General features: G+C 37.8%; 1 protein-coding gene across 2 annotated transcripts in view; it reads left to right on the top strand.

Annotated features, from left to right (window-relative positions):
* Positions 1-462: 462 nt before the first annotated feature.
* LOC122813050 (dual specificity mitogen-activated protein kinase kinase 6) overlaps positions 463-15696 on the top strand; it is a 751080-nt gene continuing 735846 nt past the window's right edge. Inside the window, exon 1 of one of the 2 annotated variants that reach the window (XM_044085167.1) lies at positions 463-2278. In XM_044085167.1, coding sequence (XP_043941102.1) covers positions 2260-2278 — 19 coding nt within the window. In that variant the 5' untranslated portion in view covers positions 463-2259. The remainder of the gene's footprint in view (positions 2279-15696) is intronic. The other variant, XM_044085166.1, reaches the window with a different exon arrangement.

Genomic DNA, 15696 nt, shown 5'->3' with positions numbered 1-15696 from the left:
CTGATAGCTGCTACTAATTTGGTGTGGTTCAAACTACACATCAAACCAGGAGGACATTCCTGTGTGTGTGGAGGCAGGTCACCAGCTGCTGTGGAGGGGACATTAGGTGTGTGTGTGTGTGTGGGGGGGGGGGGGTAGGCATCTCATGTGTATGTCTGCATACTATCTTACAACTCCTGCTTCTTTTGGGGAATGAATGAGATGATAAACTCTCCCCATGTCAGAAAACAAATTGGGCCATTGGGATTTTGCCCTGGTTGGTGAATGAAATGTTTGTCTCTTGCCCTAGAGAAAGAGGAATGATTGGAGCTTTCGGAAGCTGGTTGGAGAGGCCTGATGGCTGGGGTTGTATTTAAAAAAGTAGTGAACCTGAGAGCATTCATATCAGTCTCTAAACATATGGAGGTAGTTTCAGTAAGGAAAGTGAATGGAATGCTGGAATATGTATACAAACAGGTATCACTGCAAAAATGTTGTCAGTATTCTACTTTATTTGAGAGTCTAGTACTTTATTCATTCTGTAGACGTCCTCAACAACATCAAAAAATGGAAAAGAAGTAGTTTAAATGAAGGCAACAAATAATGGTGCATGCTCTGCATCAAAAGTCTAGTAGGGCAGACTAAAACGATTATGACAGAAAGTAGTGAAGAAATGAAAACATGACAGAAAAAAGTCAGGTAAGAGCAAAACATGACTCGTTTTCAAGATACAAGCTGCAAGCTCAGTGGAGCTACACAAAGCATCATTTAAAAAAGAGTGGATGATGGTAGCAACATATATATCCAAATATATCAAACATGTATACGCAGGACACGTACAAACACACATTCGTAGACAAATGTGACAATGTTGAGTACTATATAGCTTAATTGTATAGCTCAGTGTTTGATTCGTTGAAGAAGATTGTTTCTTGGATTTACCAGTTTTAAATGTTTTTGTATGCATTTGCAGGCATCCGTCCACAGCCTCATTTTCCCATTTCTGCACATGGGGTGGGGGTGTCATTTCAAAACTGACAATCATAGAGCCAAGGGTTTACACCGTCGGGTAGCTAGCCCTGCAGGTGATGTATACGCACGCATATATTTAATGTTTTCTTTTAGGCGAGAATGGCATGAAATATATCTCTATAGTTTAGGACACATTAGAACAAAGGATAAATAAGCATACGAACATAATAAGTACGTAAGCTGGTTTTAAGTTCCTGCGCAAAATACAGACACAGTGTACAAATCTATCTACTGTAAAATTTCCCTACACAATTACACACTGAAAAGTCTGTCACACAGTTGGTGTTTAGAATTTTTTAACTGATATCCACAGCAATTAAAAACGCATACTATTAAATAATCAAAAAAATACTTTCTATAAGTAGAAATTAACAGTTTTTAGCCATCCTCTGTGATTCCTAGTTGAAGTCGTTAGTAAACATTTGGTAAGTGTTCCACATTTGGGGGATGAAAGGTCGAGATGTGTGTGTATCCTTTATAGTCAATAAATCAGTAAGTTTTCTAAACTGTATCCTTTGTATTTAAAAGAGAAACAAATCCTTCACAGCTCGCAAGTGTATAGCAGTACTGCACGCCCAGTTGTTTGCTTCATTTCATTAATTAAAAAGTCACAATGACATATCATTGGAGAAGAGAGGACACCTATGGCATAATTAAGCATATTCTCCACCTACGAGAGACTTTCCCTCCTTCGCGCTCACTTCAGAAAGGTTGTTTGAACTTTGATACCGTTCAAGATTGACGTAGCTGCAGGATATTTCCCTTCCTTATGCGACATGATAGGACGATCAACAGGTCAGAGAAACCTTGCAGTCGTGGGCCCACTTGCAACACCATTGCAGAAACACAATAAGTGCAGGTCATTTTTAGAGAAAACAAATAGCATCATCAGTACTGTTTAACTACAAATCCCATGCTCCAGTGCGGTGCCCGCAGGAAGGACGTCTGCACAGTAATATACTCTGTGTTCCAAGTTTGGAGCGTTCGGCTGCCAGCCCTGGCCCATCATGTAGGTGCAGTTGAGCCTTTCAACCATTGCAATTGCAAAATCTGAGTTTCTGGCGTGTTTTGCAAGGTGTGCAATTTCACGCGTGCTGACTGAAAGGTGGTCTGCTGCAAGAGGCAAGAAAAAGAAGACTTGCATGAGGATTGTGGACCTTTCCTTTGCATATTTATTGCAAAACTAGCTACAGAACAGAAAAGGCAAAGTCTTTTGTGCGCCCCTCCCCCATCAAAGCTAAGGGGAAAATGTCTGTACCAAGAGGAGGTAAGCGCATATTAGGTATCTTTGCAAAAGTGCAAAACATTGAAAATGCATTGCAAAATGCATTAATGCAGTTTGTGTCTGGCGATTGCATTTTTGAAGTTTGAACATTTCTACAGCTCAGTTGCATTTCCTGTTTAGCGTGTGTCTTTTTGCAAAGAGAGCGAGTTCCTGTAAGGCTGGGCTTGCAATTCAGCTGTACATTGACGTTATTTGCATTCTTCTGCCAGGATTACAGGGATCTTATTGCCTTTTGCACAGTCAGCCAGGAGCCGGATAAGAGCATTTGACACGATATGTGTCTAAATGTATAGGGTCAGCACTGGAACACCGTTTCAAGAGAACATTTTTTTAAACTTTCTGTTTGTTTTAATCCAGTGCGTTGCACTGAAAGTTGCATGCTTTTAGAATGATTTTGCAACTTTTAACACAAATTACAAACACACACACACTGTTTCGCTTCATACTAAACATGTATGTATATAGTGCTGTAGTGGAGAGTTGTCTCATTATTAATAATTTGTATGACTCAGCACATCTTTCCTGCTTCGGAGATAAATTTAAACTTGTGGAAGTGTCTTGTTCCGATGCTTCATGCGCGTATGCGTTAAGTTTACACTCACAGGAATCTTTTTGAGTTTACACTTGAAAAGCGATTGATAGTAATGCGGATAAAAATCTGATGTTTTAACACTTGGTTTAGTTCTGTCTTTACAACATTTTTATTTATGGAGGTGTGACGTTTGTTTTACTAAGCTGATAAACTTTTTAACAGGGTGAGTTATTTTTGAGGTCGACCTGCAGATATTTCTGGACTGGTAGTAGTTACGAGTGTACCCTTTTAAAACTGAATGCACAGCAGAGGAACAAAAAAGTGTGCACTTGGGCGTTTATTCTGCACGCCCCGGGTGTGCTGTGAGCCACGAGGTTGGACTGCTGTGTGGTGCGGAGGTGTTAATTGACTGATCAACGGCCGGCTGATTCTTTCCACCAATCAGGATTCTACGCTGTATCTACCCATCAGCTATTGACAAACGCGGAGATCATCTGCGATTCTTATGTCGCATAGTTGGCACTATGTGGAGTGGTCATTATACAGAATAATGTGACTATGGAACTTTTCTAATGTAGCACACTATAACTACTCCTTTTCTTACAAAGTATAAGCAGAATTCATTCTGTAGAATTTTGGTTTAGGATCCACATGTGTTATCTCTGTTAGGCCTACTTTTGTAAACAAATGCTGATAGATGGATTTATGTCTGGACGGGATTGCTGAAATTATACATTTTCTTTCTCTCACATGTGCATCTTTCTGAAGTGATGTGTAGTTTTGTGGTAACAGTAAAAAAAAAACTAAACTGGCTTCCTGGAAAAAAAAACAGTTCTGAAATGCAGTAAAACAAAACTGAAAGCCTTATGACTTAAGTAAAATATATGGATGCATGAGTTGCACGGATGCATTCCTCTCAACCTCAGAATGCATGAAATCTGGACAAAAAACAAACAAAATGTGGGGGGGGGGGGTTGTCAGGGACAGCATTTAAATTGCTGTTATAAACTTAGAAAGTTGCTAGAGTAATACATTTTTTCTTTAGCATGTATTTTGAGGACATGAAGTCTGACACTCAGTGTCATTATTTAGTGACTGAATCCTCAATGATTTGCCAGATCTGCCTCATTGTGAGACCATTAAAAATATATTTGTTTACTTATGCGCACAAGCCGACTTACATCAGGAATTCACAGTATATGACAGGATAGGTGTATTTGAAACCTCAGCTGAGCCCTTCTTCCCAGTGCATTTTGAAGTGGTGTGCCACCTGGGTGCATTTTTCAAATATAGCACTTTTCCTTCTGTCTTTGTTCCTAGACTATGTAGTTATCTTCCCAGTTGTTAAAATGTTGGTCTGTAGGCATCTTCAAACCTGAATGAAAGGACCACTTATTCGTTGTTGGAAAAATTAGATGTGTTTAGTACTGCTGCTTGGTACATGTACAGCTCTACTCATAACCACATTGTCCTTGTATTAACAGTGTTAGAGCAGTCCTGTAGCTTAGGAGATTTTTCTTCTATTTTCTTTGTATGTATACCTATTTTGTCATGCTTGGAGAGCTGGTTGTGTTGTAAGTCAGATTACTTTCGTACATCAATGAAGGGAATCAGATGGACTGAGCAGTTTAGCAAATTTTGATTTTCTGTGAAAATTGGTTCATGTGCAGTGGTTGCTGCACAAACACTGTGGCAGAGTGGTTAAGATCTCCACTTTACACATTGTGGTCCATGGTTCAGACCTGATCACAGTTTATTATCTGCATGGAATTTGTATGTTCTCCTTGTGTTAATGGTGTTTTTTTTTCCACTTCACTTTCCACCCACATTACCAAACCATGAAAACTGTTCACATGTTGCATTTACCTTTGCTCTTGTGACATCTGTTGTGGCTGAACAGGGTTTGAGGACAAGTTTCTTCACTTACCTAATTAACAAATGAATAACCCAAAATAAAATAAAAATTATTATAATAGGGAACAACAGGCAGTGGTCTTTGAGATAATTTAGTAGGGTGCATGAGGCCCAACTCCTGAAAGTGAGAGGCTTGATCCTTTGAAAATACATTTTTTTGTTCATTCAGCTGTCACTGTCCTGCAACAGTCACTTACTTAGTTTTACCCTTCAGTGAATGTTAATATCTATGACTGAAGGATTTGCTGCATTCAGCCATATATTTTATTTGTGCTAATCTGCTACCAACAGGTAAACCCAGAAGGCCAAGTCCCACTTTTCAGTGATGACCCATGATTCTCTGATTAAATGATTTGTCAGAGTCAGGTATTGTATAGGTGGAGGTTGGGGGTTCCAACCCATTACTGCAAGCTAAAGCTTATAAGCAAATGTCAAGTCTTAACATTTTGTGTGATAACTGACAGATAAGGTGATACCGTTTCTTTTAGGAAGTGACATTTTGTTTAATTTTTATTCTTATTATCATGGAGTTTGTCAGCTGTTAATATTTTGATTTTGTGTGTGTGTGTTTGCTTGCATGCAGCAATTATTTACTGTTACAAGGTGGATACTTTTACACTGGTGGGTACTTTTATTTACCATCGCTAAGAAAACATATCTATAGTAGCTTCTGAAGTATGTAGTAATATTTTTCAGAGCTGAACAGAAGCTATAACAATGACAATTTTGTGTGAACTTGTTTTAAACAAATGTTGACACACATTAGGCTGATCGGAGAGTTAAAACACTCGTCTGAAAAAAAAAGTAATATGATTATAATAATAAATCTTTTTAATACAAATTCTAGCACAGCTGTTTATTTTGAGAAAATGTCCTGTAAAAACTGTGTTAAAACATAGAGCAATACCTTTCAACTGCTCATGACTTTGCAGAATTTCCATAATTTTTGCACTATCAGCAAATGGAACTTGTATCTAGGGATTTTTGCATCAGTTCTATAGACATATGCCTTTGCAAGTACACATATGTTAATGAGGTGATCCTTCCATTGCATGCATTGAATTTTTGTTGGTTTACTGGTAGTGGTAACTCTCTGGAGTCATTAGATGATGTCAGCAAAGTCAGCTGAAGGTTTTCTGTGGCCATCATTGGTGGTAGTTCTCAGGGTCTCTAGCTGATGTTAGCCAATCATCCAAGTTTCACAGTTTTAAAAATGGGTATGGATAATAACCAGACTGTGAATTATATGTATGCTAAAGTTCTTATCTAGGCCATCTTGAAGATGTGTCATGAAGCTGTAACAAAGTGGATCCTGTGCTGGACTTCACTTGTAGGGAGAGGTGGTCACTGAGATGGAGGAGGTTTCCACTTGGAGTATAATTTAGCTCACTGATCCCTGCTTTATAAACACCCTTCATGGGAGTTCAGAAAGCTGAACTGGTTTATTTATTTTATTTATTTATTTTACATTTGTTGACCGGGTATGCCCAGCTGAGGTGATAGCCCCTTTTCAGTGGAGGCCCAGTGAGAAAAGCTCCACAAATTTACAAGAAATTGTAAATGAAAATAGTGTTATAAACAAAAACATTAACATTTTCAAGTGGGGACAGTAAACGCATAAAAAGTATTTATATCGTTTAAGTGACATTTAACTTAAGATATGTACAGAAACAATATTCAAAGTTTGTAAGTACAGCCAATGTAGTTACTGTTAATGAAGATCATACAGGTATTATACAAGTAGAAATATTTTTAAGATTAGGTGACAGGTAATTACCTAGGTAAGATGAGTAATAGCGCTGACCCATGACAGAAATAAAACCAATAAGGGCAGACAGTAAGCTACGTAGGAGAGGGAGACAGGTTATGGAGGGTGACTACGGTGGCATGACCAACAACGTTTTAGGTAGTCTTTGGTGGCTTATTGAAATTCTTTGAGTTGTTTAATTGTTCTAATTCCCAATGGGAGTTTGTTCCAAGAAATGGTAGGGTAGTAGCTGTAGAGGTTTTGACCAGTTTTGCTCTTGGGTTTATATATTTGTAGTAAGTCTTAATCTGAGCTACGGAGAGTCCTAGCAGGAGTGTAGAAGGAGATAAGAGGAGACAAGTTGGGACAGAAAGATGGTTGGTACAAGATAGAGTGGATAATCTGAAGCTGAGAGAGGAGAAGCTGGTAGGGTAATTCTAGCCAGTTTAAGTGTTTTAAGTAGGGACAGTGATGCGATCTATAGCTTTGATTCGCAGCAGATCTGGCCACTTTGTTATAAGTATTTTCTAGCTTAGTTAGGAGAGAGGCTTGGAGGTTGCTGAGGATCTGAGACTGTACAATAGGCTTGGTAGGCAATAGGCATGAGAGAGGAAGACTTTAGCTTTGTTTGATAGGAACATTTTATTTCTGGATAAGAGGCCAAGTTTTAGATGGGTTTTCTTAATACAACTCTTAACATGCAAATCAAATTTCAGTTGGTCATCTATCATGACCAATAGGAGTTTTGTGTTGGGTTCAACTATGATAGGTGTTTTATTTAGATAATGGACAGCAAAAATGGATTTAAGGTGGTTTAGGTTTTTGGGAAGAAAAAGTCAGGGAGGGTATCTGCAATGGTGGTGACTGTAGAGTCATCAGCATATTGGACGAGGGATGACAGGGCAGGAGGTATAGAATAGATTAGTAAAGATATTGAAGAGTAGTGGACCAAGAATAGATCCTTGGGGAACACCCATTTTGATAGGGAGAGAGCAGAGAGCCGTTTTACTGATTATAGTTGATCTGTGATGTAACTAGTAAACCAGACAATGGTAAAGGTGGAGAGGTTAAGGTTAGTGAGTTTGTCTAGAAGAAAGGAGTGAGAGACTGTATAAAATGCTTTCGAGAGATCTAGGAATAAGCATGGCACTAGTTTATTGTTATCTCTGCCCAGGGAAGTAGTGTTGATAAAGGATAGGAAGGCAGTAGTGGTGCTATGCTTTGGATTAAAGCCATGTTGTGTGGGGGTGAGCAGATTTTCTTGAAGTAAATGTTCCATGACTTGCTTATGCATGCATTTTTCTAGTATTTTTGAGAGGGGTGACAGGATGGCTATGGGTCTGAAATTGGAGATTTCTGTGAAGTTATCTCCCTTGTGTATAGGTAGAGTATAGAGTTCTTTCCAGATAGAGGGGACATTTGATTCAGAGAGAGAACGGTTTATCAGTGTAGAGACTGGGAAGGCTAGAGAGTCAGCTGCTATCAGATTACCTATCGCAACAGATATAATTTACCCAGAGCGTTGGCAAATATAGAGTTAGTTAAATTACTTAGGAGTGCAACCTCTTGCATGGGAAGTATGAGGGGACCTCATCTCCCCACATTTAAATAATCCTCCGTGAGCTGCCTGTCTGTCACTTCTGGACTTCGTTGAATGAAGTTGTGACAGTCTTACATCGATGGAATAAAGTATATGTCCCCCTTATGTCTCCATGGTCTGAATCACAATGGTGTGCTTTGGAGACAAGGCCCTGAGTAGGATGTTATTTTGCAATCTTTAGGTTATGTCCTTGGGCGAGAAATTATGCAGGGGTCTCATCTGAGTGAGTATATGTTAGCTCAGGTGGATGATAACGATCCCCTGACACTGTCGGACAAAAACAACACTGTGTGAAAGCTTTTTATCATTTAAAATGTAGTAAAAGAAGCTTCTCCATTGATCACAGAAATTAAAATTAAAAACAAATGTTTAACAGGAAGTATTTCCTTTTATATGTTATGCCAGTAATGTTAAACACCACAGCATATAGTCACAATTTTAAAAGACTTATCTTTGGCTAAGTTTTGGTTCATTCTTCATAAACTCACTTTGTCCATTTATGTGTTGTAGGGGAGCCAGAGCCTATCCTAGTACTCATTGGGTTCAAGGCAGAAAACGCAGTTCAGGATAAGATGGTAGTCTGTTGCAGGACAAATACATGCATGCACAAGCAAGCACACATATACATGTACAACTTATACAAGGCACACTCACTTATGGGGAGGATCTGTAGGCAATTTAGAGGATTACCAGTCCATCTGAGACATAAACCTGTAGATGTTTTGAAGGATTACCAGTCTGTCTGTGACATAAACCTATAGGTGTTTTGGAGGATTACCAGTCTGTCTGTGACATAAACCTATAAATGTTTTGGAGGATTACCGGTCCATCTGTGACATAAATCTTTAGGTGTTTTGGAGGATTTCCAGTCCGTCTGTGACATAAACCTATAGATGTTTTGGAGGATTACCAGTCCGTCTGTGACATAAACCTATAGGTGTTTTGGAGGATTACCAGTCTGTCTGTGACATAAACCTACAGGTGTTTTGGAGGAATTCCAGTCTGTCTGTGACATAAACCTATAGGTGTTTTGGAGGATTACCAGTCCGTCTGTGACATAAACCTATAGGTGTTTTGGAGGATTACCAGTCTGTCTGTGACATACACCTACAGGTGTTTTGGAGGAATTCCAGTCTGTCTGTGACATAAACCTATAGGTGTTTTGGAGGATTACCAGTCCATCTGTGACATAAACCTATAGGTATTTTGGAGGATTTCCAGTTCTGCTTTAGTACACAGTTATGTGCATTTTGGAAGAAGAGGATCACCAGTTCACCTGTGCATGTTCTTAGGACATCAGAATAGATCACAGCAGCCATCAAAAAACTCTTGCTGACCTGACGCATATTACATTCCTTATCAAGTCCTATAGTGTTATGTTGTTTTTTTTTCTGTATTGCATAAATACTTTGTGTATTAAAACGTTCACATTGAGATTCTGGGATGAGTCTCTGAAGATGCCCCCTTCCCCCCTTGCAAAAAATGAGGTAAGGAAAATCAGGGTAATGAAAGACATTATTCTGTAAATCTCACTGTTGTAAATATATTCTTGGTCAAATAAGCCCATAACTAAACACGTTTAAGGGGCACCCATGGGTCTTCCTCCTTACTGCTGGTATATGTCATAATCAGACGCAAGAAAAAAGAATTGTTATGACAAAAAAAAAGAAGAAGAAGAAACTCTATAGACCTTGATAATTATGTTGCATACTTGCATATAAACTGGCAATATCTAGTGCCAACCAGATATATCCTCTCTTCAAATGACATCTAGAATCTTCTGGAAAAAAATGAAAAGGGTCTCATATTAAGAATCTAATTTCAAAACTGGTTCAATCAGGTAGTAATAATCACTCTTCCTGATACTGTTGGCCTACAGATTGATGGACCTTAGGAAGGCAGCAGAAGAAAGTAAGTTAGGTCTGAGGTTGAAGGAGTATGTTTTGTCAATGTCCTTATCAGTAAATCGACAGTGTTTGCAGCCTAACTTTATCTAGTAAATCAAACATATTTAACTGCACTATTGCAAGTATCCAAAGTCATTAATACGTAAGTATGTCCATTACTAAGAGGGCCATATACATTTTTTTGTATTGCTGAACATGGAAATAAATTTCATGTCCTTGTGGGTATGTTTTAATTATTGAGTTCTGATAATTGCATTATTCACTGTAGGTTATTTGCTGATTTTTTTCACCTAAATTAAAAATAACAAGAATCTTTATTATAACATTTAAATTATCATGTTGGCCTTCAGAGTGAAAGTAAAAGCTTTAATTCCCTCATTAATATAAGATAGAATATAACAAAGAATAGTTTTTAGGCAAGCAGTGCCAATTAAACAGTAAGCAATAGGATCATGAATGTCATCTACACATGCATGAAAGAAGTTATTCTTGTCACAAATATCAGAATCATCACTGAAATGACTAGTAATACTGTTATTGATTGAATTAATATTGCAAGAAAATTGTTTTAAGTTAGCAAGGAGACTCATTAATGTGGCAGTTAGTCCTGCACACTCTGGGAAAACAGAAGGTATGAATTCCAATCCCATATTAAGGACTGGTGGTTGTACTTAAAGATAAATTTATGGTCACTAGGACTCCTGTTATGCTGTAATTGATTACTGATTGCGGTTTACATTTTCTGTTCTTATCTTGCATGTATTTCAGTCTTTTTGCCTAGATTTTTTCCTCCCCAAAAGCCTGCTTAGCTGAGACATCAAGGGACTAAATGTTAACCTATTGGAAGTTCTGTATTTTTATTTAATATTTAGCGCATGTTCAACACGAGCAGTGCATTTGTTTTTATTTACATTAAAATATTGCGTTTTTCATTCTCCTTTTCTCGTCCTCTTGATTCTTTCTTCTTCTGTCACGACCTACTTCCACTCCACTTTTACATATTTTTACTTTTCAGTACTTTCCTGTCTAGCCTCCATAACGTGTGCGTTTGCCCTCTTCACTCCAGCCCCATCTGCACAACTCATCATTTGCTAACACCAATTTCCTACACTCCGTCCTGTCTGCACATTCCTTAACCAAAGTCTCTTACACAGGCACTGTTATAAAAAAACATGGTCCGTTCTCATTCTCTGCCTTCTAGCATGAGATGTTCCTGCTATGGATATGCAGGAGAAGTCTAAACCAACATTTTGCCAGCCTTGTTTCTCTTTAGTGGGGTAAATGAAATTCTGGTGCAGTGTAAGAAAGTGGAGGTAATATGTGTTTTTATCAGCAGTACTCTTAACTGATCCTTGTCTAGTTCTTTATTATGTTTTGTCTGACTTTACTCCCCTCGCAGTTTGTTGCTTTCTTGACAGTATTCCTAAGTCTTTCCAGCAGTTACCTTTATAGTGCATTGCCAAATCTTTGTACCTCATATTATCATTTCTTTCACTTATGCCCCCATACACATTTTTTCAGTCTTATTTTTTTATTTGTAATTAGTGCCTTTCCTTTTTCATATGTTGTATACTTTAGAATTAACTTTTATATGGTATTATTCTATCACTGTACCAAATACCATCTGAAGGTAATGACTGAGAAAAGGGAAGATTGGAGTAACTGTACTTATCCATATTAATAAATAAATCATTGTTCTCTATTTCATTGTTTACAAATACTGATTTGAATTGTCAAATGAGTGAGCGTGTTAGTCACTGCCACAGTTTGAGTACATCTCTTTCATTTTATTAAGCCTTTAAATTGTGTACTGTTGTTTTTTTCTCTCTTGCAATCACCCACGCATTTTTTTAACGTTTTTTTCAAACTCTTCATAACAAAAAGTCTGCATTTTCATCAGTATGGGAATTTTATTTTTACTGACTTTCTTGCTTTGTTTTAGTTCATTTGCTTTTGTACTCAGTGACTAAATATTATTTTCCTCTTAAATATTCTCATTATTTGTACGAGAAGAATATTGACTTTTAGTTGTTTTATTTTGCTGGTTTGCTTTATGTGAATGCTTTTGCCTCTGTGAAGGTGTCACTATTTTCCCAAGTGTTCTTTTATCATGTCATGCAGATTTTTACAGTGCTTTTTTATTATTATTAGAATGTTTTTTATTGAAATTGGCTTTGTGGCTCTGCCTCTCTGTGGTTCTGTCATGCTGTCGCGAGACAGCGGAAGCTTGACGTTTTTTCCGCTGTCTCGCTAATGACAGAGGAACAACATTTTATTTAAAGACAAAAATAATGACAGAGGGACAAATATTTTAGTTGTTAAATAGTGAGACAATACACCCACTCACATGGGTCAACTTCAGTAGACTGAAATATTACTTACCCGAAACAAAAAAGCCAACAGCACAAGAGCACCGACATCCCAGAATACCGAATCACCACTCCAGGTAAGTCAACGCCTGGACATCTTGGAAAAACAACAAAACTGAAGAAAAGTAAACTCACCAATGTGAGGGGGGGTGGCGAAGCCCTCCACACCCTCCTATATGGGGGCTGCACCCCCTCATACCCCCTAACTAAATATACCAACTCCGAGATCGCACTACTGTGGGGGTAAGGGGCAATGTTCAACAGGATGGTCAAGCGTTTACTTACCTGTAGTGGTGAGTCTGTATTCTGGGATGTCTGTATTCTCATGCTGTTGGCCTTTTTGTCTCGGTTATCTAAATTTCGGGTAAGTAATATTTTGGTCTACTGAAGTAGACCCACTCACACACACAAGATCCATGCAGGATAACATAGAGATATACAGACACACACACGCGCTATGAGCAGCCTTAAACGAAAACACAGACACACACACACTCGCACACAGACACGCACATGCTGGCGATGTTGTACTGTAGTACCCCTGTCATACTACGAGTGAGCTTCAGAGACACACACACACACAAAACGAGGCCTTTTAAAAGATACATACTTTATTAAGTAGCTAAACTAAGCCTGTGCGAAGACACCTTATCAATACTAAGTTTATGCAGTCTGCTACTGAATTATCTGAAATTTTTAAAAATACAGAAGTGCTTCTCTTTCCGTTTGTCAGCTATATTTTTAAAAAGTTGCATAACTCTCAGTGCCTCATTTCAAAAATGTGGAACATCGCCCCTTAATGTGAGGAACAAATTTCAAAATGTGCAACACTTGTTAATAACTTACATCAGCTTCAGCTTGTAAGGTCGCAACATGGTTAAAACTTTCTTCTTGCAAAATTACAAAATTATGACTTAGCGTTACATAACGTGTTAAAAACACATCTTAAAAATTAATGTGTGCACTGCAAACTATTTCTCTGTTGAACAGCGCAGACATAATGTGGCATTTTAAGGCTAGTAAATGCCTTAAACGTAAAGCTACACTAAACATATATCTGTGGTTACTTTTAATGAGTATGGTCACAGCACTGTATAATGTGGCTGCTCCTTGTATACAATTTATCTTATGTCATAGCTATCTACATCTTCATTGCAGGTGGCTGCAGTAACTATGATGTCATATATAGTCTTAAGTGGTGCCCACAGTACTCCCCTGATGAATTTTCTTTCAGTGAGTCCATTTACATTGTGTTAATTTTGGACTGACAAAAATAACTAAAGCTATAAACAGCCTGGATTAATGTACAAATCATGAAAACAAGTAATATATATATGTGTGTGTGTGTGTGTGTGTGTGTGTGTGTGCAGTATTCTTAATGATGTGTTTGAGTGGGTAATCCATGATATTGTACTACAGTGGCGTGGAAGTCTAAATACACATGTATTTTTTTTTTAAAGTTTTATTGACAGTTTCACAAAACTTTTAAGTGAGTCTCTAATAGATGAGTCTTCGTTAGTACTTGACAGATATTTGGCTTAATTTACTTTGCAATAAGCCAGGCTTACAGAAGGTTAATAAAAATGGTGACAGGCTGATTTTTGTCAAGTCAATTTTGACTTCCAGGGGGAGGAATTTGAGTCCATTCCTAAGAGAAGAAATAAATAAAATGAAATATAAAAAAAGTAAAAAGTAATAAAATAAAAATATATAAAAAATATTTTTAACAAAGAATGCTTTTTATTCAATTGCTCTAAAAAGTAAAAAATAAGGAAGTAGAGTGAAAACTTTGCAAAAGAAACTCAAAGACAAGCTGATTTCAGAAAAGCATTCAAGGTTGGTTTTGATGATTCCTGCTACTTCTGGTATCTCATTACCAGACTCAGCAAAACCAACCTCAAATGCTTTTCTGAAGTCAACTTGTCAGTGTTCTTTTGCAAAGTTTTTCACTCTTCCTTATTTTTGACTTTTTAGAGCGAGTGAATTAAAGCATTCTTTATTAAAACTATTTTTTTTATATTTTTGTTAGAGCACTGTCTTCCTTTTAATGGAAGGTACTGCCTACAATTCAAACACGCTTACTTTGAAATGGTCTGTTTTCAGACGTGGAACAGTGTTATTATGTAGTGACCACTACAAATCACATAAAGTATACAAGCTGGACTGGCTAACTGGATGTTCTCACCATGATACTTGACTTACTGCTTGGTAGGAAAGCTTGCTAGGCAGGATTGTATGCATCTTTTTTAATGCAGCCATAGAAAAAGTGTCAGTTGTGTGGAGGTAAACTTGCCCACGTACCTTCACTATCAACCAAACAAAATATTTGTGAAAGAATTTCCAGATAAGTGGAAAGAGAGTCTAACATAGTAACTGCATTATTTTTAATGTCTTGCTTGGTGTGATTCAGCAAGGATCCTTTTCAGCCAAAGACCAGGTGAGCAGGATTTAAGAGTATTTCAGTGCAAATAACAACAGGATTCTTAAAGTGACATCATTGCAGCATAAAAGTGATACTACAGTAAATTATGTGAAATCATCAGTGAGTAATAAACAACTGACAGGTAGCTTCATTGTAAGCATGTGCAAGCATCAGTAGATGTGGAAGAAAATAAGGTAGTAGTACATATAGCTACCTACATGATTTAATCAAACCTGCTGCCAGAATATTTGATTTCTTTTCTTCTTTATAGTTAATTACATTCTGCCAGTACTTTTCTAGAAAGACCACAATGTTGGTGGCACTGGTTGTGCTTCGATCATCCCACATAGGCACATATACTTGCACAGTAACTTGAACATGCTGTCCAGGTAACTGAGTAAAATGAGTTGACTGCAGACTGCACTCATAGTAGGAAGTAAAATATTGTAGTCATTATGTAAATGGAGCCTAACTGGATAGGATAGTATAGCAAATGGTGTTACCAAGTGTCAGGGTGCACAGGAAGGACAAAGAGAGTAAGAACAAAGGAAGGATGGTGGGTGGCATTGTATTTGGAAAGGGATACGGTGCCCTGTGGAGATGACTGAACATGATGAGAGGAAAGGGCTGGCAAAGCTTCTGGCTTTAAGACTGAAATAGAAGGTGGGAGAGCCTCAGACAGACTAAAGAACATACGTAAACTTGACAGTGAAAAGATGAAGTGCTGTATTAGAAAAAACAGGGTAGCAGCCGTAGTATACCCTAGTATTACATCAGTGAACTCATAGGTATTCATTTCCAAAGTAAGGTGACAAAAGAAATGAAAGCCTTGATAAGAGACTCCAGTAGAAATTGAAAACTGCAGACATGATGGGGAACATTCCTGACTTGGTCTTCTCCAGCTCTGAA

This window comes from Protopterus annectens, chromosome 10.part0 (genome assembly GCF_019279795.1).
Source record: "Protopterus annectens isolate FY-2018-M chromosome 10.part0, PAN1.0, whole genome shotgun sequence".
Classification (NCBI taxonomy): Eukaryota; Metazoa; Chordata; order Ceratodontiformes; family Protopteridae; genus Protopterus; species Protopterus annectens.
Note: the sequence above shows the minus strand (reverse complement) of the source record. Positions and strands in the feature narration are given on the sequence as shown.